We start from the raw sequence: 21981 nt of genomic DNA, 5'->3' as shown, positions 1-21981 counted from the left end.
CAGAGAGTATGCAAACAAGGATGCTTTTACAAATAGAGGGCTCTAAATTTTCTTTATAACAAAAGGTATTTGGAAAGCTAGAGCAAGTTTTGTTTTTAAACACTAACAAAATGCCCTGCTTAAGCACGGAATTAGAAAAGTAAACTGTTGTGAAAATGTAAACTTCTCATACCCTTATTAAATCCTCAACCCAGCAAAACACTTGAAAACAAGCCTAACATTAAGCAAATGAGTAGTTATTGATTGGAGTACTCATATGCTTATAGTTACACAGGCGTTTAAGTGGGTTTACTGAAGCAAGTCCTAATATTATAATTTATAGGATGACATACTACCATATTTCTTATTGAAATAAGATAGTCAACGCTATTGATTTACCAGTAAAACACATTAGAAATCTGCAAAGTCACATTTTAATTAAGTTACATCACCTGGCTAAGACCTCTCTCATTCTAATACGTTTCCCTGAAAATTGAAAAGCAGACCTAAAAAAGCAAAGGTGGGTATCATTTTACTAGAACTTTAACAAGGAAATCGAGATTGAAGATGCAAACTGAAGAAGTATTTTTACTATATTGCTTTGCATTTTTATTTTGACATACTTCTTAACTGTAGCATTATTTCAGTAATACGATCAACCTATTTAGAATAAAGAAGATATATTGAACACCTAAATACTGCTTATTTAAATTAACCTCTGAATTAACAATTAAACAAAGGGTAGGAATTTTTTTACTCTGCCTTAACACACATTGGCTATGATCCTGCAGTTTCTAATTAGTTGCTGGTAATATACAGAAGTGGCTTGTAGCAGTCGTCATATAGTACTACCCTCAAAATGAGTTTTTTTCTTCACTAAGGAGTTAAAAAATTTCTAATTATTCTATTTTGTTACAAAATAGGCACTGTGCTTCAGAAACATTACTTTCTGAAATGTTGAAATTCTACCCAGAATGCATTTATCAGCATGAAAAAATAGACACAATTCCTGTGGAGCACAGCATTGAACTGATACCAAGAAGATTTTTCTTTAAATGATATTTAAGTGCAGAAATGAATTGCTTATATACTAGCTCTAAGATATCAATATAAAAAAAATCAAATACTCAAAATAATGAGGTACAATACTTATGGCTTCTCAAACAACTTCAAGGAGTTTTGCGGGGAGGGGGAAAAATCACTTGAGTTTTCTGGAGGGTAATTTGTTAATTTATAGAAATACTGACAAAATCACAATCTGAAAAATGTGTACCTACTGTTGTTACAAATAGCATCTAGACTATGATAACAGAGAGTAGAGAAAAAATATGTTTTCTAGCTTTTCCTATATTTACTTTGGATCTCATCCTCCAGTCAAACACATCCTTATCTTATTACTACAAGTAGGGATGTAAGAGACTCGTTGACTATCCGATAAGCATAAGCTTACCAGAGTCGACTAGTGATGCAAATAGTTGCTTCTCCACCTTGCTGCCTCTATCACAGAACTCCCCCCCACTGGCCCTGCGCTCCCTGCGTGGCTTCCTTTTGAAATGTACATTTCCACTGGGAATGTACATGTCCACTGGGGCTCTTGTATGTTCCAAAGGCTGAGGCACTGCAGGAAGTGCAGGGCCAGTGGGAGAGTCTCCTGCTGGCCCGCGCTCACTGTGGGGCTACAGCTTTTGAAATGTATAATGTACTGGTGGAGGAAGAGACTGCGCTCTCCCCAGTCCCCAAGCCCTGATTGGCCTGAGGGCACAAGAGCGGTAAGATCTGGCCCGTGGAGGCCCTTTTGCCCACCTCTGGCTTGGAGGATCAGAGCCTTTGCAAATATTATAGCATTTTGTAAATATTTAGTTCTTCTGAGTCAGTCATGGTTTGTTACACTTATCTCATTTATTACTAGTATAATTATTATCACATTATGACCATGCACCACTGTTGGGTGGCTCACACACATGTTCTTCCACAGGCATTTCAAGAAGATATTTAGTTTCAGCTGTGTTGCTGCTGTTACTAGTAATCAAGCACTGGGCAATAGGAAGAAAGATGGGTAAGCTCCACTACTGATTTCTGTCCCATCTAAAACCACTTCTGAATATCACTAAGGGGACAGGAAAAAGTTTTCTGTTTGCTTTTCAAAGTTTAAAAAAAATCAGGACATACTATATTTAAAATGTGTTATCCCAGAATGTTGAATTATCTGAAAATGGTTAATATAAAAAATGATATTGGCACTGGTCTTTTATGAGAAAAATACCAATTGGTAATTTTTAGCTTTATGCTATTGCATTATGATTTGTTTTCAACATATAACAGCCAAATCTAAGAATCCACAGCATATCCCCATAAAATATTAGGAGTAACAACCCGAATATTTATTTAAAATCAAATGTATAGAAAGTCGATTTCTTGAACACCTACTTAATTAAGCAACAATGTGCTTCAGTATCACTAGTGAACAGAATAGCTTTATATTTGTACATTTAAAGAGAATGGTTATTCTGATAAATGTGCTCTTGTCTGTAGCGAAGTATATTCTATTAATCCCAAATCATTCCCTACATTTAATAATCATGATGACAAAAAATAGCCTAATAATAAAAAAATGTTTTATGGACCACTTATGACACAGTGCACTCTTCATTATGCTTCTGTGACCGTGTCTTATTCGCTACTCAGGGCTTGGGTTTTTTTTGTCCTGTTTGTTCTGCTCTCGAATTAATCCTAAATTTCCCCGTCTCCCCAGCCTATTTCTTCAAACAGTCTTTTCCATTTACAATTCTCTACAAGTGCTTGGTAAGAGACCAGTTTCTCTGCCCCACTCTCTCTATATACGTAAAAAAGCTTTTCCTGCCAGATGACAGAATGTTCCTGCTGGGCAACAGAATGACATCATCACGTCATCAGCATCAACAGGCTCTCTCAGCAAAGCAACAGTGGCCAGAGAGGGCATAGGCGAGCACAGCGAGCAGAGGGCGCAGGCCCCTAGTATTCCTGAACAATAAACTACAACTAAAGAAGTCTGAAATTCGTAAAATTCTTTTATAGAATCAGAGCATCAGTGTGAAGTATAATCAATTTCAAGTAACTCAAAATATAATTACATTTAAATTAGTTTTTTATTGGGCATTTGATGGAACCACATACTGGAGAGCAGCAGCTGTGCATTATTGCAGTCTATCAGTCAAAAGAATATTCACAGCCTAACAGGACACTGAAAAGTTGACAATTATACCAAACAGCATTTATGCCTCATAAAAGAAGAAAGACTCTCTTAACATGAGGCCAACAAATAAAGTCAACTTTGAGCAAGCATGTTGTGCAATTCTTTATTCCTTCTTAGGCTCCAATCCTGCAAACACTTATGCTTATGATCAACTATAAGCAATACTCATGAGTTTGGCATTAAGCATATGTATACACATGTCAGATTGGGGCCTCAGTTTGTATGGAGAAATATAAGGTTCTTGACTCCAACACAAATATATGCAATATCTGAACATGCTATCCAATCATGCCCCAAATCCTGCATGTGTAGGACAGAACACAAAAATTTAGGAACAGTTGAATTTATAAGTCTCCTCCTATAAATCCAATAAATTGGATGTATTATTTCAAAAAGATATAACTATGTTTTATTTAAAGTCAGAAAATATTCTTTAAAACTTGCCCAATAATTTTTGAGTTGTCACCTTCAAATAATTTATTTCTTTATAGCTACATAAATGGAATTATATATTTTAAAACGAGCATTTAATAGTAAATATGTAAATATTAATAAGCAATAAATTATATTACTTTTGCTCCAGAACAACTTATAATATGAGGCCAGAAAAGGACTATTTTGAATTCCAAGATATTAAAAGAATTGTATATTTTAATAAGGGTAGCTGCACAAACTTACTGGCATTCACCCTGAAGGAACATTGTACGTAGTGTTAACTTCAAAGAGTAATAACAACTGATTTCATATATTACATTTTAAAAGTTTAAACTGTCTTTCACGATGAAATCATTGAGAGTGACTTCTGGAAACAATTACTTTTAAGAGCAATCTAAATCTGAATCTGTGCATGTTAGAACCTATCTAACTTGCAGTTTCTATGATTTGTGAGTTTGTACGGTTGCAGCAGTCCCACAATATGAGCCATCTGTTGCGGGTTTCATGCCTAACTGTAAACTACTTCCTTGAGGGAGAGGTAAACAAATGTGATATAAATTAATGCCGTTTTACAAAAACATATGCTCTTAAAAATATTTCTTTAAATATCAACATTTACATGATTAAATCTTATAATTTAAATTTTATATTTGATGTTAATGTTGTTTTTTAAAATTATCCTGAATGCACCAAACACTCAGCTCATCTCTTTAAGCAAATTTGATATGCATATCTGAATATGGAAAAGATGAAAGAAACTTTAGAGCCCTCAGATGGTAGCTTCTTGACTGATGTAGCATTTTCAAATTTACAGTTCAGATAAACTCAAAAATGGAAAATTATTACTTGAGAATCAGAAGGCAAGTCACTACATATTACACTTAAAAGGTAACAGTGAACTGATCTGTTTTAAATACTTATTTGTAATATTACATTATACATACACTGCTTAATGTGTAAAGTGTACTGTATTCAGTAATGAATAGCCATTTTCCAGCCAAACTGACCAAGATAATAGCTGGTGGCACCACAAACAAGCAGCTTAAGTTTAGCTTTTTGGAGAACAAAGGATTCCTGAGTGTAAAATCAGAAGTAAATCAATTTCCAAATATTTTCTCCTGTTCTTCTATTTTCCATTTTTAGGACATTCTTTAGGAAGTGACCTAAAAATGTCTCTTATCTGAACCTTATTATATTATGCTGAAGATCCCTTTTCAGGCAAAGAAAGTGAGCATCCTTTTGGACAATTTACTCCTTTATTGAAGACAGTGAAGCGCCATTCATTCTTATCCATCAAGAAAGATGGCAAAGAAAACAATATAATGTAGCAAATTATAGTTCTGTTTAATTTCTGAGAAAAACAGTGTAAAGATACTTCACAATAAAGCCTCCTCCCCAGCACAAACCACAACTTAAAAAACAGAGGGTTTTTTTTCCAGATATGCACCGTGAAATGTTAAAACGGAGGACAATTTTTAAAAGATTGTGAAGCAGATGGATAGTCAAACATTAACAAAAGTAAAAGTTATATATTAAGCAAGCATAAAAATTGCATTTCAGCCACACACAAAAAAATCACTGAGTTATTTCTTTCCATATACAACAGTTATTCCTGCTAGAGCTGTATTTTAATCAAGTATCTTCTATATTGTAACTGAAATACGCTTATAAACTGAAGTGTTTTATAATAGATATAAGAACTGAATGAGAAGGGCTCATTTACAAACACCCTTAATTTAAATCCAGTTTAACCAGTGTTGGCAGAAAAGCCATTTGTACACAGATGTGCACAGTACTATGCAGCAACACAGAAGGAAGGCACTGCAGCAAAAGATTCAAATTGTAAGTAAAAACATCCTACAAAACCAGAAAACAGACTACATTATGGAAAATACATGCAGCTGTTGACACTTGAACTGTCAATATATAAGATATCTTGTCTTCCACATAAAATGTTGAAGTTGTGGAGTCTATAAATGGTCAATTATAATTTGTGTCATAAATATGATGTTAGAGAAAACAAAGCTTAGGCCAATGCTATTTTAGAAAAACAAGCAATAAACAAGTAACATTCATATATGATCAATATTCCAATTCTAGGAAAATACAAATAAACTGAGATTATTGTATTTAATGTTTCCTAATTACAATAGCTCAGAGATAGCAGGTATTCATTGGATTCTAGTAAAAAATTACACTAAGGCTAATAACATCCATATCTGCTTTTAATTTAGCAATACCATCTTTCTCATGAACAGCGCTTCTTTGTTTAAGAAAAGTTCAGCTCTCAAATTATCTACTCACATGAAAAATTGGGATCCATTGGTGTGTTTCCCTCGGTTTGCCATTGATAAAAGGAATGCTCTGTCATGTTTGAGAACAAAGTTTTCATCTGTTTGAAGAAAAAGCACATGTTAATCAGCTTCCCCTATAAGTGAACACAAGTATAATTTTCTTAGCACATGGACAGTAAAAGGAGAAATTCTTCTTCTGCACACTAAAGAAACTTAAAAAGAAATCTAAGCAAATGTCTCAAAAATTAAGCGTGGAGACATGTATATTTGTTAAGTCAGAATACCAAGTAAAGAATACAGTAGTTTGCTTTTAAAAAGGTCACAATTGCTTTAGAAACAGTCTGAAACACATTGTTAAGAATAAATGTATTTAAAATGTTTTGTTATTGTCTTCAAAACAACTCTGAGTTCATCATACACTTACAACAATTTAAACCTAACAATGTTTCCTGAAAGAAAGCCACTTTGATAACACTTTCCCTCTCCCATCCTAAAACATGGCTAAACATATTCAATACTATCATTTACACATCATGCTGAGTATTACTTAGGTAGGAAGACACAATTAAACAGGTTTTTCCCTGTCAGGATGCCAACTAGTGCGCTGCATCAATCTGCAGAACCCAAAACTTGACATTTCAAAATCCAAAAGGAAACCAATTTAATAGTAACACGTGCATGAGAGGAGTAAAACATGTCCTCCTCTTCAACCCAACCGTAAAAGACAGATTAGAGGTTGAAAAATAATGTATAATTTAATCCAATGAACTAAGAGGACACACAATAGTGTAGTCAAAATACTTTCTATCAGCAAAATAAAAAAATTACACAACTAATTTACTACAGACAAAAATCATATTAGACTTAAGGTTGTATCATTATTGTTTAAGAGTGTAGACAAATATACAGTACCAGATGTTTAGCACTTACCAATCCAAGTGCATTCTTTAGAAACAAGAACTGAGAACTTTTTAGAGTAGATCTGTCATATACTTGCTTTCAATTAAAGGTTGTAATATTCTTACATCTAAACTATTCTTCCTTATAATATATTAAAGAAACTTCACAACATGCACCTAACTACAAAGAATTGCTCGTAGCACACAATACTTGAATCACCTTACAGCTTGTGTCAAGACTGGAATAGCACAATAACTTCCCATTCTTTGCATTTAAAAATTATACTGTGCCTTGTCTCCTAAAAGCACTGATTACCATTACAAATTCTCACACCTCTTTCTTTTCAAAGAAGTTTTAGTAAGAAGCTGAAGAGTGTACATTTATCTATCTACTCTATGCAAGCAAATAAATAAACTTGCACAGAATATAAATACAGTCACATATATTTAGAAACCAAACATTAAATATACAAACCTTGGAGGGAAAAAATGGACATTGTTCTTAATGACATAGGGACTGTTTAGAATGGGGAATAATTTCAAGTATTTATTCTTCAAATAATTTTCCCGCAAAAAAAGTTAGATACAGAATTCTTCACGTCTCCACGCAATACAGATATCCATCCACAAACTGATATATTATCAGTTGGCCATATATTTACTAGGGAGGGTGCAAGGGAACAGAGTTTGAATTTGTGTTACTGAGCTTGTGTCTCTTACCTTTTCATTTTGCAAAAGACCACATTCTCTATAAACAAAAGAATATGTTGACAGTTTTAGGCAGGAAGATAGGAGTTTTCATGAATAAAGTTGCCTAACCTCCATGCTGAAAGTCATGTTTAACCAGTAAAGTTAGCCTTAATTAATTTTGTCAGTTAACATTAAATATCTCAATAAATGTATTTGAAATTCATGCATATAAAAATAATAGTCATGCAACATTAGTTTCATGCAAAAGATAATCTATAAGCAGACCTTTCCACATTAAATAATTTGGGAATCAAAAGTTGTTTTTATCTCAGAAATGAAGCAACAGACCATAAAGACATGTCAGCCCTTACCTTTAAAATATCCACCATAAATAGATTCACCTCCTTTTCCATTACCTATGTTGTAAAAGCATGTGTTAAACCTTATCACAAGATTAAGTTTATAAAGTAAACAGTTTTTTAATAGTAACAAAAGATATTATTTACACACAATACGAACGAAAGGGATACACTCAAGTTTTAAAAAGCCAACACTGAGATTTTATACAAAAGTTTTACAATGTCTAACATGAACAGTTTCTTTTAATTTCATGAAATATATTTGTTTGGCTTTAAATATTGCCCTAAAGAATCTGCAACCCAGACCTTTGCACCAGTGATGTAGTTCACAATCCAGTAAAGCTTGCCCTGGGGAAGAGAGAGACTGGAAAAACAAGCTAGGCTCCAAAGGCTTCTCCTTTCCCTTCGTAAATATTGGCCTCCGAACAGAAAGAAACAGGAAAAAGTAGCAGCAGGTATCAAAGAGAGCTAACAAACAAGGTTGACAGTTTTCCCTGCTGTGAAATTCCAGCTGTGGCTCAGATGCCATGGAAGTGAAAAAGTAGCTACTTCTTCCAAAACTATTCTCTCTATAGCTGTCCCCTGGCTTCTTCCTTGGTACAACATACCTGGGGAGAGCCTTTTACCAGTTGAGAGAGTTCAATCTGCAATGCCAGTAAATATTACTGCAGGGGTAAAGAAAAATCCACCTTGGGGAGGGCAAACATTTTAGGGAAGAGATGAGAGAGGGACACTAAGTTGTGTGTGCATTGGAGGAAAAGAAGTAGAGTAAGTCCTTGATGCTTTGACTTTTCATTTTCAATGCATTTATTACTATTGTATTTATTCACAGTTACATCCCTGTAATACAATGTTGTACCAGCACAAAAGAATCAGAGTTAGCATTACTAGTATTGCCCACACTGAGCAAAATGCAAAGAAAAAGATTTACTTTTAATCAGATTTAAGTTTTTTTTTAAAATGATAGTGTTAGCAACCCAGGCAAGGAAATCTGTGTTTTAAAACTATATATTTTAACATCTATGAAGAACATTGTGGAACCTCAATATCAGAAAATACCTAAATGGATTCTTATGGTATTGCACAGACTCCACAATACACGCAATTCTAAATTAATCATACTAATAGCATATAAGAATGAAAAATAATGTAATATTTTACTTTAATATCTACAAAACGTAGAAACGTTTAAGGAATTTCTTAGCAATTTTAAATTTTGTAAACAAGGAGTCCTGTGACACCTTAAAAACTAACACATTTATTTCAAAAGCTTATGCCCAAATAAATGTGCTACTCTCTAACTGTACGTACACAGCAGCATTATTTCAGAATAACTGACGTTATTCCAAAATAACAGAGCGCGTCTACATTACAAGCCTTTATTTTGAAATAATATCAAGCTGGGGGATGTCTTGTTCCAACTCCTGTAACCCTCGTTTTATGAAGAGTAAGGGAAGTTGAAGGAAGAGTGTTCTTCCTTTGATGTCCTGCTGTGTAGACCTAAAGCAGAGCGAAGTTATTTCAACTTAAGCTACGCAATTGATGTAGCTGAAGTTGCGCACTTAATTCGACTTTAGCCCTGGTGCACAGACATACACTAAGGTGCCACAGGACTCCTCGTTGTTTTTGCTGAATAGACCAACACGGCTACCCTTCTGAAAATGCAATTAAATCTCTTCGCACAGAGAGTGAAATAATGTTGTGTTTTACCTTCACTGAAGTCTCCACCCTGAATCATGAAGTTTTTAACCACACGATGGAAAGTAGAGCCTTTGTAACACAGCTTTTTTCCAGTTGTTTTTCCAATTCCTTTTTCACCTGATAAAAGGAAATGTAAAAAAATAACTACAAATGTATTTGCTAAAACAGTCAAACTACTGCCCAAACTGCTAAGCAAAATTTTTTTTTCTTGTATATTGGGAACATAACATAAGAGAATCTGTTGTATAAACTATATATATATATATATACACACACACACACACTTATCCAGTTATTTTCACTACCCACCCCCCACCAACAGATTTGTACAAGACATCCCCCATCCTCCAGTATACACTAAGAAACAATACTCTGCTTCAAATAGTTTCTCCCTTTCGCCCATAAAAGAGCTAGTTATCTGCTTGGCTATCTACTGACGTATGAAACAAAATACAGGACTATGTAGCACTTTAAAGACTAACAAGATGGTTTATTAGATGATGAGCTTTCGTGGGCCAGACCCACTTCCTCAGATCAAATAGTGTAAGAAAATAGTCACAACCATATATACCAAAGGATACAATTAAAAAAAATGAACACATATGAAAAGGACAAATCACATTTCAGAACAGAAGGGGGATGCGGGGGTAGGAAGGGGAGGTAAATGTCTGTGAGCTAACGATATTAGAGGTGATAATTGGGGAGGCTATCTTTGTAATGGGTAAGATAGCCAGTCTTTGCTGAGACCCACGCGTAGAGTGGCATGCGTAGAGTGGCGAATTTTAGCATGAATGACAGTTCAGAGGATTCCCTTTCAAGTGCAGATTTAAAAGGCTTCTGAAGCAGGATGCAGGTAATTAAGTCGTTGAGACAGTGTCCTTTCTGGTTGAAATGGCAAGAAACTGTTTTTTCTTTGTGATCCTGTCTAATATCTGTTTTGTGGGCATTGATCCTTTGCCGAAGTGTCTGAGACATTTGTCCAACGTACAAAGCAGACGGACACTTTTGGCACATGATAGCATAAATTATATTTCTGGATGTGCAGGAATATGTATTCTTGATCTTATAACTCACTTGGTTAGGTCTAATAATGGTATCAGCAGAGTGAATATGTGGACAAAGCTGGCAATGGGGTTTGTTGCAAGGGAAGGTACCAGGGCTGGTATTAGTGTGGTATGTCCTGTGGTGGTTGGTAAGAACCATCTTGAGGTTAGGTGGTTGTCTATAGGAGACTATGGGTCTGTCTCCCAGAGCCTCTTGGAGTTTAGTATCCTGTTCCAGTATAGGCTGTAGTTTATTGATAATGTGTTGGACAGGTTTAAGTTGGGAGCTGTAGGTGATGACAAGTGGTGTTCTATTGTTGGTTTTCTTGGGTCTGTCTTGAAGTAGATGGTTTCTAGGTATTCATCTGGCTCTTTCAATTTGCTTTTTTATTTCTCCGGGTGGGTAGTTGAGGTTTATAAATGCTTGGTAGAGATCCTGAAGTTTCTAGTCTCTGTCTGTGGGATTAGAGCAGATGCGGTTGTATCGAAGGGCTTGGCTATAGATGATGGATCGTATGGTGTGTGCTGGATGGGAGCTGGAAGCATGTAGGTAACTGTATGAGTCAGTGGGTTTTCTGTAGAGGGTGGTGTCTAATATTCCATTGTTGATTTGTACGTTGGTGTCCAGGAAATGGATCTCTCTGGTAGAATGGTCCAGGCTGAGGTTGATGGTGGGGTGTAGGTTGTTGAAATCTCTGTGGAATGTCTCCAGTGTCTCTTGGCCATGCGTCCAGATCATAAAGATGTCATCGATGTTGCGTAAGTAGAGAAGCGGTAAAAGGGGACGGGAGTTGAGGAAACGTTGTTCTAGGTCAGCCATAAAGATATTAGCATACTGTGGGGCCATACTGACGTATGGACATTTGTGCAAAGGCATCCACAGGTATATAATCATGCTGAAATTAACTAGACTGCACAGGCACAATGGTTTATAGAAGTAAATTTCTTTCAGGAAATTGGGCTGGTTTAAGAACATTAAATATTACATTCTTTCCATTCTGTTTTCTATTCTAAAATATTTCTACAGAATGTAAAATTATTTCAGGTGTCTTTAACTGAAACAGAGATTCAATTCATAAACATAATATATTTAAAAGTTCCACCTAAATTTGCATCATTTTAAAGTTATAATAAAAGATAAATTCTGTCATCTAGTAAGCTATCTGTTTCTTAAATCCAGAATTAAAGGCCAGTTCCTTTAAAAATGGGACACTCACAACTAAAATCTAAAAAAGCAGTCACATAGCACTTTAAAGACTAACAAGATAGTTTATTAGGTGATGAGCTTTCATGGGGCAGACCCACTTCTTCAGATCATATTCTGAAAGCAAATTGGCATGACCATTATAACAGAGGGATATAATAAAAAAAATGTAGCTGATTTGTCAGTTGTACTTTTTTCATTGTATCCCTCTGTTATATAATGATCATGCTAATTCGCTTTCAGAATATGATCTGAAGAAGTGGGTCTACCCCACGAAAGCTCATCACCTAATAAACTATCTTGTTAGTCTTTAAAGTGCTATGTGACTGCTTTTTTTGTTTTACCAAAATCAGACTAACATGGCTACCTCTCTGTAACTAAAATCTAATTAAATGTAATAAATATGCAAAAAGAATACAGGCAGTCCCCGGGTTACGTACAAGATAGGGACTGTAGGTTTGTTCTTAAGTTGAATCTGTATGTAAGTCGGAACTGGCATCCAGATTCAGCCGCTGCTGAAACTGACCAGCGGCTGACTACAGGAAGCCTGAGGCAGAGTTGCTCTCCTCCAGGCTTCCTGGAATCAGCCGCTGATCAGTTTCAACAGGCTGAATCTGGACACCAGTTCTTACATACAGATTCAACTTAAGAACCCCAGACGTCCCCAAGTCAGCGGCTGCTGAAACTGATCAGCGGCTGATTCCAGGAAGCCCGGGGCAGAGCAACTCTGCCTCGGGCTTCCTGTAGTCAGCGCTGGTCAGTTTCAGCAGCCGCTGACTTGGGGACGCCTGGGGCAGAGCAGCTTGGGTGCTGCTGGGTTGCTCCAGCAGCGCCGCTCCTCGGCGCTACTGGACCAACCCAGCAGCACCCAAGCTGCTCTGCCCCAGGCGTCCTGATTCAGCCGCTGCTGAAACTGACCAGCAGCGGCTGAATCAGGACGCCTGGGGCAGAGCAGCTGGGGTGCTGCCGGGTTGGTCCAGTAGCGCCCAGAGCGGCGCTACGGGACCAACTGGCAGCACCCCAGCTGCTGTACCACAGGCGTACGGAGCAAAGCCGCGGAGCATGGGGGCAGTGGGACAGCCCAGACGCGCCGCGGCTGTCCCGCTGCCGGCGTGTTCCGCGGCTTTACTCTCCGTCTCCCTTGTCTGCTGGAGACCAACAGAGCAGGGAGACGGGGAGCAAAGCGGAGCAAAGCCGCGGAGCACGCCGGCAGCGGGACAACCGCGGCGCGTCTGGGCTGTCCACTGCCCGCGTGCTCCGCGGCTTTGCTCCGCGTCTCCCTGGTCTGTTGGTCTTCAGCAGACCAGGGAGACGGGGAGCAAAGCCGTGGAGCACACGGGCAGCGGACAGCCCAAATGCGCCGCGGCTGTCCCGCTGCTGGCATCCTCAGAGGCTTTGCTTCCCGTCTCCCTGGTCTGCTGGTCTCCAGCAGACCAGGGAGATGGGCAGCAAACCCCGTTAGTAACTGCAGATCCGACATAAGTCGGATCCGTGTAACTCGGGGACTGCCTGTACAAGTTAAAAATAAAGAACATTACAAAATTCTTTCATATTTGGGAACAAATGAGCAATCCAAAGATTTATAATTTGAAGAAAATGACCTACTTTGTCATTGTCAAAGTTAGGGATGTGAAAATGTAACCATGTACATGGTTAACTGATGAGCCTGGGTTCATCGATTAACCTTCACAGTTACGCACAGGTTACCAGTATGCACGGTAAGCCAGCTTGAAAGTAACCGCCCACTGCGTACTGGCTCCAGGGGAGCCACCTGTCCCTCTCCCCGTGCTGCTGCCTCTATATAAGAGGCAAGAGCACAAGGAAGGGGGGTGGAAGCCATTACATGTAGGGAGACAGCTTCCCTCCCCACACTGCTGAAAAATTCTTAATTAAATTCTTAAGCTTTTCTTTTCAGTGAAGAAAGCCCACCCTCTTTGAATTCCCATTTTTGGAGAAAAACTCAAGTGAGGTATTTGAAAGAAAAAGAAAAAAACCAACCCACGGGTAAAAAAGCAAAACAAGAAAAGGTGAATATACTTTACAAGCCTGAATATACTTTTTAATAAACTCATCAAAGCATCTGGGTCAACCTCATGTCAAGCTTATCACAAAATCCTCCTGGACTCCTAGGTTCTTTCTTTTAGGAGTTAATGGCATTGGAGGGGGATGTGGAAAGATATCTACAAGAAGCTCATGCAGCTCTGCTAGTCTTGACATATATTGATTAGTGATATCTTACAATCTGAATACTTATTAAAGCCTAGAAGGAGATAAAATAAATAATGGATGTGATACTAACTTGTACTGATGGCTTACTGAGCAAATCTGAAGCAAAGAAATGAAGCTGGAGGTCACAAGGTGTCAACCATAAGAGGTACTTGAGATTCAGTGCTAAACTGGGGCCAAAAGGGGTAGAGAAATCTCAGCACTATGTCAGTACACTTCCTTAAGGAGGAAACAGTAGATGCATCAATGCCCTAAGTTTACAGGAGAAACAGATTTGCAATGCAAGATAGCCAAATAAAGATGAGGAAAAAGGAATGGAGCACTAGATTCTTTGAAAATGCAGACAGCTTAGGTTACGGCAGAGACAATGCACCCAAAACAATAATTTTAAAAGACTGACCCAGGATGATAGCAACACTGAACACTGCTGCAGGCAGGAACTATCTGCAAAAAGACGATCATTCCCAGAAAGTTCAAAACAGCCTTTCTGAAAGGCAGTGTAGGCAAAGATGCTACTAAAGGTAGTTCAAGCAATTATTGTTGTATTTGGCCTCTGCTGTAAAATGGTGCCTCCTCCCATCACCCTGCCAAACCACAACAGAGCAGGGGAAAATCTCCTTTTGGGGGTACAAGGACCCATGGGAAAGAAAAATGTAGAATGAATCCAGCTAGAATCTGAAGCCGGAATAGCAGCTGTGGAAAGCAAGGCTCCATGGATTCTGACATCATACAACCTCTTTCTGAACATCTTCTTCCTGTGCAGATTCCCTGCTTGCTCCAGGTCACTCTCAACTGCTTTCCTCATAGTCTCCAATCCCAAATCCCTTCCTAAAATAATCGCACAAAGAATTTAAACACCAACACACAACAAAAAAATTGCAAAAGGAATATGATGGTGGTAGCCATCATATTGCTCACTCTGACTGTATATTTTATACCTTTTCAGCTTACTCTTTATCGGTCTTGTTTGTTCTTACTATAAGAAATTCAAGGCAGGGACTGTCCCTTATTCTATGTTTGTACAGTGTCTAGTATAATGGGCATCTATTCTCAGTTGATCCCAATGAACTACCATAATAAACATTCTTAATAATAATAATAATAATAATAATAATAATGATGATGATAGGAACTGAAGGGAGGAATAAATGGGGCAACACTATGGCTGGCTCCAAAAATTAAAGCTTTAAAGCTATCAGCTCTGAACCGTAATTTAAATATTTAGCCATTTACTTTTAAGGGCCATGTTCTATTTCCCCACCATTTTTGGACAGACAATTTTGACCCTCCCGCAAAGCATTTAGCACTTCTAGATAACGAGCTTTTCTGGAGAAAGTTCTAACCTCTAATATTAATAATGCTGGAATTTCTCTGTTGAAGCAGCATGCATAGATGTCTCTCTGAGGGAAAAAACCTGGTCAACAAAGCAGGTGTGCATGGTTAAGGTTCAACTCCATACTCAGGGCACATCTACACAGCAGGGCTAAACTTGAAATAAGCTACGCAACTTGAGCTATACTAATTGCGTAGCTTAAGTTGAAATAGCTTATTTCGACTTTTGGCGCTGTCTACACTGCAGTTATTTTGAAACAGAGCACTCTTGCCCGGACTTCCCTGACTCCTCATGAAAGGAGGTTTACAGAAGTCGGAATAAGACACCTGTTATTTCAAATTTATTTCAAAATAACGGGTTTGCTGTGTAGACTCACATTACGTTATTTCAGAATAACTGATGTTATTCCGAAGTAATGGTGCTGTGTAAACATGGCCTCAGAAATGAATATGTTTAATGGAAGCAAGCAAGTCTTCAAAAAGGCACTATTTCTAGTTAACTAACTAGCTGGCTATTTAAATCCAAAACGAAAAAGAAAGGCAACTGAATTCTAATATGTGAATGAAAAAGTGACTAGTTGACACACTAGTCAACTATTTGAGGCAGCAAGGGGCAGGGGCCAATCAGAGGCAGAGGTGCTGGGGGATTCCCCCCCAGCTCACCTCCGTGGGAGGGGGCAGGGGCACAGTGGCAGCATCTCACCTTTGAAATGTACAGTCCTCACTGGGGCTCTTGTACATTTAAAAGTGGAAGAGCCACACAGAGCTGAGGGCCAAGCAGGGGACTCTTGCTACATTTCAAAGCGGAAGCACCCTTATCAACTAATCAAACTAATTAGTTGATTCATCTAATTTTAACATCTCTAGCAGGAAGCAGCATGGACTGCAGGACATCTGGTCACCACTTCCTGCAGCTCTCATTGGCCAGTAACAGAGAACCATGGCCACTGGGAACTGCGATGAGCCATTCCTGCAGGCGGACAACGTAAACAAAATGCCTAGCAGCTCCCTCCCCCCAACAGATTATCCTCCTAGGTCACATGTCAAAGGTTGCCAACCTCTGAAATATACTGTGTGTCTGATTTTCTTTTCACAGCAATGGAAACTGAGCTTTTGTTGACTTTGGTTTATGCCCAGTGATGCCTAGAACGCTCCCTAACATTTCAAAATGTATCTGATGTGCAGCACCACAACCCTTCAGGCTATGTTACTGTTAAGGAGTCAGAAGAACTGTATGTTACAGGCAGATGGTGGGAGGGGCAGGAATTGTCTCAATCTCTGAACCTATATTTCCTACCCTTAATTCTTCTAGATCACCACTCATATGAGAAACACAAAGCACTGTACAGGGCTGAAGAAATACACCTTCCTGCCCCATTGGGCCAAGAGAAGAGAAAGGAAATTAAGTTTCACTAAGATCAGTTACTGACACCTTGATACCCTGCTGCTCCCCCCGTGCCTCCACTATCCAGACTTGCAGCCTCCATGTTGTCTTTTTCTCTCACACACATTCCCACCCAAACATCCTGTCTGCTAATGAATCTTCTTGGTTCTCCATCACAAACACAACCGCAAACAAATCCCATCAGTTCCGCACTGTGCTTATGTAGGACAAACTATATACCCAATTAAAAAAAGCAGTCCATTAAGCTGCTGCCAGTGATGTGTGTACACAGAAGCAGGGACTGAAAGAAATTTCTATCTGCTGCACCATATGGGCATTCTATGGGCCTGACCAGTGGAAATCAGACTCTTGTTAAGGTTAGGGAAAATTGTAAGAGTTCTGCCCATTGATGGCTACAATGTTCCTTGCAATTTTAGAACGCTCAAAAGTCATCACATTAAATACACAAAGAAGGACATGCCCTAGAGCTGAGTGCAGGGTCTCAGTTTACTTAGTCAATAAGCCATACAGATACGTATAATGTTAGTGAAAAAAAAAAGATTATAGTTCCTTTATGTTAAAACTCTGACTTAAAATCTTCTTAGGAGGTTTAATGTATTCAAGTATATGAACCCCCCCGGGTGTATTTTGCAAGTAGGATGAGATCTCAGAATACACCTTTTGTCAGTTGCTCCACTGTGATGGGGTGGACAAAGCCCGACCTCCCCAATGGAGGCCTTTCAGCACCCTGGCAAGCAGCAGGAGCAGTGGAGAGGTTCTCAGAGCAGGGCAGAGGGATATCCTTCACTGCAGCCAATCAGGATGTGGCAGGCTACTATACAAGAAGCTGCTCGCTAAAACCTGTCAGTTCCTTCCTGGAGCTGACTGGGAACCTCTGGGCTGACTGGGAACACCAGAACCTTGGTCAGCTGAGTGGGAGCTGGGCCCTCATAACTAAGTGGAGCTAGACCTGTGGCTAAAGGCTAGCCAGCAACAATTCTGAGGAACCCCAGGCAAGGGGAACTGTGCAACAAGGCCCTAGAGAAGGGCTGGATGAAATGGCATCCCAGGGAAGTGGCTCAGGGACATGACCATAATTACAGACTTTGAAACTTGGCAGGTAACTGCTACGTATAGGGTCCCTGGCCCAGGACCCAGAGAAGTGGGCGGGCCTGCATCCCCCCCAACCCTCTGCAAACCACACCTGAGTGAGGGGGGTAAAAGAGGAGGCCTGACCCTCAGCCACATGCTGGACTTTGGCTCACCCTCAAAAACTGAAACAGGAGTACAGGCAGTCTCAGTTGAAACAGCAATGAATTACCGAATACGAGTACAGGGTGAACCTCAGAAATCCAGGACACTCTGGTCCGGCAGGATAACCGATGTTGCTGGACTACAGAGCTCCAGAGCCTGGGAATGCAAGCTGGACAGGAGTCCAATGGTGGGGAGCCCCACCATTGTGACTGGTGTGCCCCATCGTGGGGAGGCCCAGCTAGGTGTGGTACAGCAGGGCAGCCATGGAGCCCCAACTGGGTGAGACAAAAGCAGGGCAGCTGCAGAGCCCGGTTCCTGGAAATTCCCAACTAGGTGAGACAGAAGCAGGGCTGCTGTGGCTGGGAAGCTCCGTCCCCGGAGAGCCCGCCAGCTGGCAGAAGCAGGCCAGAGCCTAGCCCAAGCCCGGCAGCAGCAGGGGTTGAGCAGAGCCAGCTGGAGGGAAGGGTAGTGTCCTGGGAGACTGGTTGCAGGGGAGCACCCCGATCCGGCAAATTCTCTAATTCAGGATGGGTCAGGCCCCAAGAGTGAAGGATCAGGGAGGTCCAACCTGCTGCCACCCCCCAACAACATAAATGTGTTTAAGTACTACATTGCTAGCTATCTGGTCTCCATTTTCATCTGTCAAATTCATGCATAATTTTCTTATATTCCTCATTCTCTTGTATCAAACTCATAATATCTTTTATTCCTATAACAAGAATCAGGCAATAACCCACCTGTAATCCCCCCGAACAGTCTAGTATCCTGAATTTCCTTGAAATTTTTAAAAACACACTTGTTCCACAAAACCTACCAGTGATAACATCTACTCATCACGGTCTGTTCTTTGTATTTATCTGTGAAGTCTTACAATTTTTGAGGCTGAAATTATGTTCTTTGTTCATAGTATTCTGCACATTAACCAGTAACAAACCAATTACAGGTGCTCTAGTTAATACTAAGAAACAACTATGATAAGTAACAATACATTATTGATAATAAATGGGGGGAAATTACTTACCTGAACATAAGCAAAGGAAGTTTTTGCAAGTCTTTGGACATACATCTGAGAACAGTTGAAACATAATTCGACCAACTAAAAGAAAAATGAAAATATGTGGTTCAGAATTTTCAGTTTGCCAATATTTTGTTGGACTAAACAAGTAGGCATTTTTATTTACCAATTCAATGAAAGTATATTTTAAAAAGTACATTGAGAACTGAGCAAGTTCTGAAAATTGTATTATTATACTAACTGGCTGGAAAGCGATAGTGTAACAGTTTATCTGAAATTAAAATTAAATAACATCACCATATCGTATGAAAAATTCAAATATCTTAATATTTAGACCAGGACTGGGCAAAATAGAGTCCACTAAGCCACCATATCCAGCCCGCGGACTAGAGATGGTAAGGACTACAGGCAGTCCCCGGGTTACGTACAAGATAGGGACTGTAGGTTTGTTCTTAAGTTGAATTTGTATGTAAGTCGGAACTGGTACTTATTGTAGGGGAAACTCTAGCCAAACATTTATCCAGAGCTCAGTTTTATTCTCCCACACCTCACTTCCCTCAGTCCTTTATTCTCAAGCTGAGGTGTTTGCTGAGAAAAGCTGCTCCGCGTCTCCCTAGTCTGCTGGGGGGGCGCTAGCTTCGCGTCTTCCTGGTCTGCTGGGGGGAAAGCAGCTAGTGCGGGGTTGCCTCACCCCGTTTGTAAGTAGGGATCCGATGTAAGTCGGATCCATGTAACCCGGGGACTGCCTGTATTCGACTATCTGATAAGCAAATGCTTATTGGATAGTCAACAGGATAATTGACAAGTCACTTCCCTCCCCGCCCCTGCCACCTTGCTGCCTCTATCAGACAGAGGCAGCAAGATGAAGGGGGAAGACGACGGGGGTACTTCAAAGCGGCAGCACCGCATGGAGCCCAGGGTCAGTTGCTCCGTGTGGCGCTGCTTCTTTGAATGCCGTGGGGAGCCTGGCATCAAGTCAGCAGAGACTCCCCAGCTGACCCCGGGCTCCGTGTGGCTCAGCTGCTTTGAAATACCAGGGCAGCATTTCAAAGGGGTAGCACCGCCCTATCAACTAATCGAATGGTCAATTACATGATTAGTAATTACACAGTTACTATTTGATTAGTCAATTACACGATTCTTAACATCCTTATCACAGAAACAGTGGGGAGCCTCAGGCAGACTCCCTTCTTGCCCAGCCCCTCCCACACAACACTCAGAAAAACAGCTGCTGGGCCATTTCCCTTTCACAGCTGTGAGCCTGGGAGAAGGAGGAGAGGCTTCATGTGATGTCCCTGCCCCTAGCACAATCCCATTGGCCAGGTTCTGGCCAATGGGAGCTGCCTGTTTGAAGAACAGGCTGTATGCGAAGCACCACTCCCACCTCCCCTCTGGCTCTTATTCACAAATGCACATGGCCCCTGCAGCCTGTGAAGGGGTGGGGCACTCAGGGAGGCTGCCCAATAAACGTGTTGGGTTGCTGGCTGGGAGTTACATAGGTAAAGTCTTCCAGTCAGAGCCTGCCCTCTGGAACCTAAGTTCCTCCCCGCAACACTCTTCCCCCTCCTCCCCCACTCCTGGCCCCCTACCTCATGTAATCTAAACTCCCCTCCCCTCCAAAACTCTCTCAGATCCTGCACCCCAATCGCCTTCCCAAGGTCACAACCCAAACCCCTGTACCTCAATCCCTTTCACAGAATCACAGAATACTAGAATCAGAGGGGTAGCCGTGTTAGTTTGAATCTGCAAAAACGGCGAGGAGTCCTGTGGCACCTTATAGACTAACTGAAGTGTAGGAGCATAAGCTTTCGTGGGCAAAGACCCACTTTGTCAGATGCATGTAGTTGAAATTTCCAGAGGCAGGTATAAATATGCAGGCCTGACTCAGGCTGGAGATGACGAGGTGATCCAATCAAGGAGGATGAGGCCCACTTCTAGTAGCTGATCTGGAGGTGTGAATTCCAAGAGAGCAGAAGCTGCTTTTGTAGTTAGCAAGCCATTCACAGTCTTTATTTAATCCAGAGTTGATTGTGTCAAACTTGAAGATGAACTGTAGCTCAGCAGTTTCTCTTTGAAGTCTGGTCCTGAAGTTTTTTTGCTGCAGGATGGCTACCTTGAGATCTGCAATTGTGTGTCCAGGAAGATTGAAGTGTTCCCCTACAGGTTTTTGTACGTTGACATTCCTGATATCTGATTTGTGTCCATTGATTCTTTTACGTAGGGACTGTCCAGTTTGGCCGATGTATATAGCAGTGGGGCATTGTTAGCACATGATGGCATATATTACGTTAGTGGATGTGCAGGAGAATGTACCAGTGACAGTATGGCTGATCTGGTTAGGTCCTGTGATGGTGTTGCTGGTGTATATATGTGGGCAGAGTTGGCACCGAGGTTTGTTGCAAGGAAACCCTGTCTAGTGTGGTCTGAGCTTCCAGATCCAGCATGAGCCGGAACTGAGCCAGGCTGCCTGCCCGCCCAGCTTCTAATACACTTTAAATGCAGTTCCCAGTGGGGGTAGGCCCCAGACCTGGCACAAGACGGGACTGAGCAGAGCTGCTGGCCAGCCTGCTAAAAAATTTACTGGTGGGAGGAAGGAGAGGAGGGAAATGCATGGAGTCTATAGCATTAACCTATATGTTTTTGCTTATCGGTTAATCAAGTACACTATTACATCTCTACCCCACACACCTTGCTATTGACTCTGGCCACTAGGCCATGTTGCCGTGATAAAGATCAATATACTATTGGCATTAGGTAACACTACTCTGGTAAAGTGGGCTATGCTATTGACTCCAGTTTTCAGGCTATGCTATCTCAGTAACCGGGGCTGTGATCGGGCCCTCTCAGAGAATGACAGAGGCCCTAGCCCCAGAACCCCGACTTCTCACCCACAGCGTCATATTAAAACCAAAAGAATATATGAAAATGAACACT

General features: G+C 40.3%; 1 protein-coding gene across 9 annotated transcripts in view; it reads right to left on the bottom strand.

Moving 5' to 3' along the window:
• The window catches only part of NKTR (natural killer cell triggering receptor), an 84051-nt gene that overhangs the window by 39407 nt on the left and 22663 nt on the right, over positions 1 to 21981 (bottom strand). For 6 of the 9 annotated variants that reach the window (XM_075922887.1, XM_075922884.1, XM_006120599.4 and 3 more), the window contains 4 exons: positions 19054 to 19128; positions 9599 to 9706; positions 7901 to 7945; positions 5951 to 6038 (listed from right to left, as the gene is read on the bottom strand). In XM_075922887.1, coding sequence (XP_075779002.1) covers positions 5951 to 6038; positions 7901 to 7945; positions 9599 to 9706; positions 19054 to 19128 — 316 coding nt within the window. Of the gene's footprint in view, positions 1 to 5950; positions 6045 to 7559; positions 7588 to 7900; positions 7946 to 9598; positions 9707 to 19053; positions 19129 to 21981 lie in introns of those variants that run through there. The other 3 variants (XM_075922889.1, XM_075922890.1, XM_075922888.1) reach the window with 2 other exon arrangements.

This window comes from Pelodiscus sinensis, chromosome 2 (genome assembly GCF_049634645.1).
Source record: "Pelodiscus sinensis isolate JC-2024 chromosome 2, ASM4963464v1, whole genome shotgun sequence".
In the NCBI taxonomy this organism is placed as follows: domain Eukaryota; kingdom Metazoa; phylum Chordata; order Testudines; family Trionychidae; genus Pelodiscus; species Pelodiscus sinensis.
The sequence above is the reverse complement of the archived record's forward strand: the minus strand, read 5'-3'. Positions and strand labels throughout refer to the sequence as shown.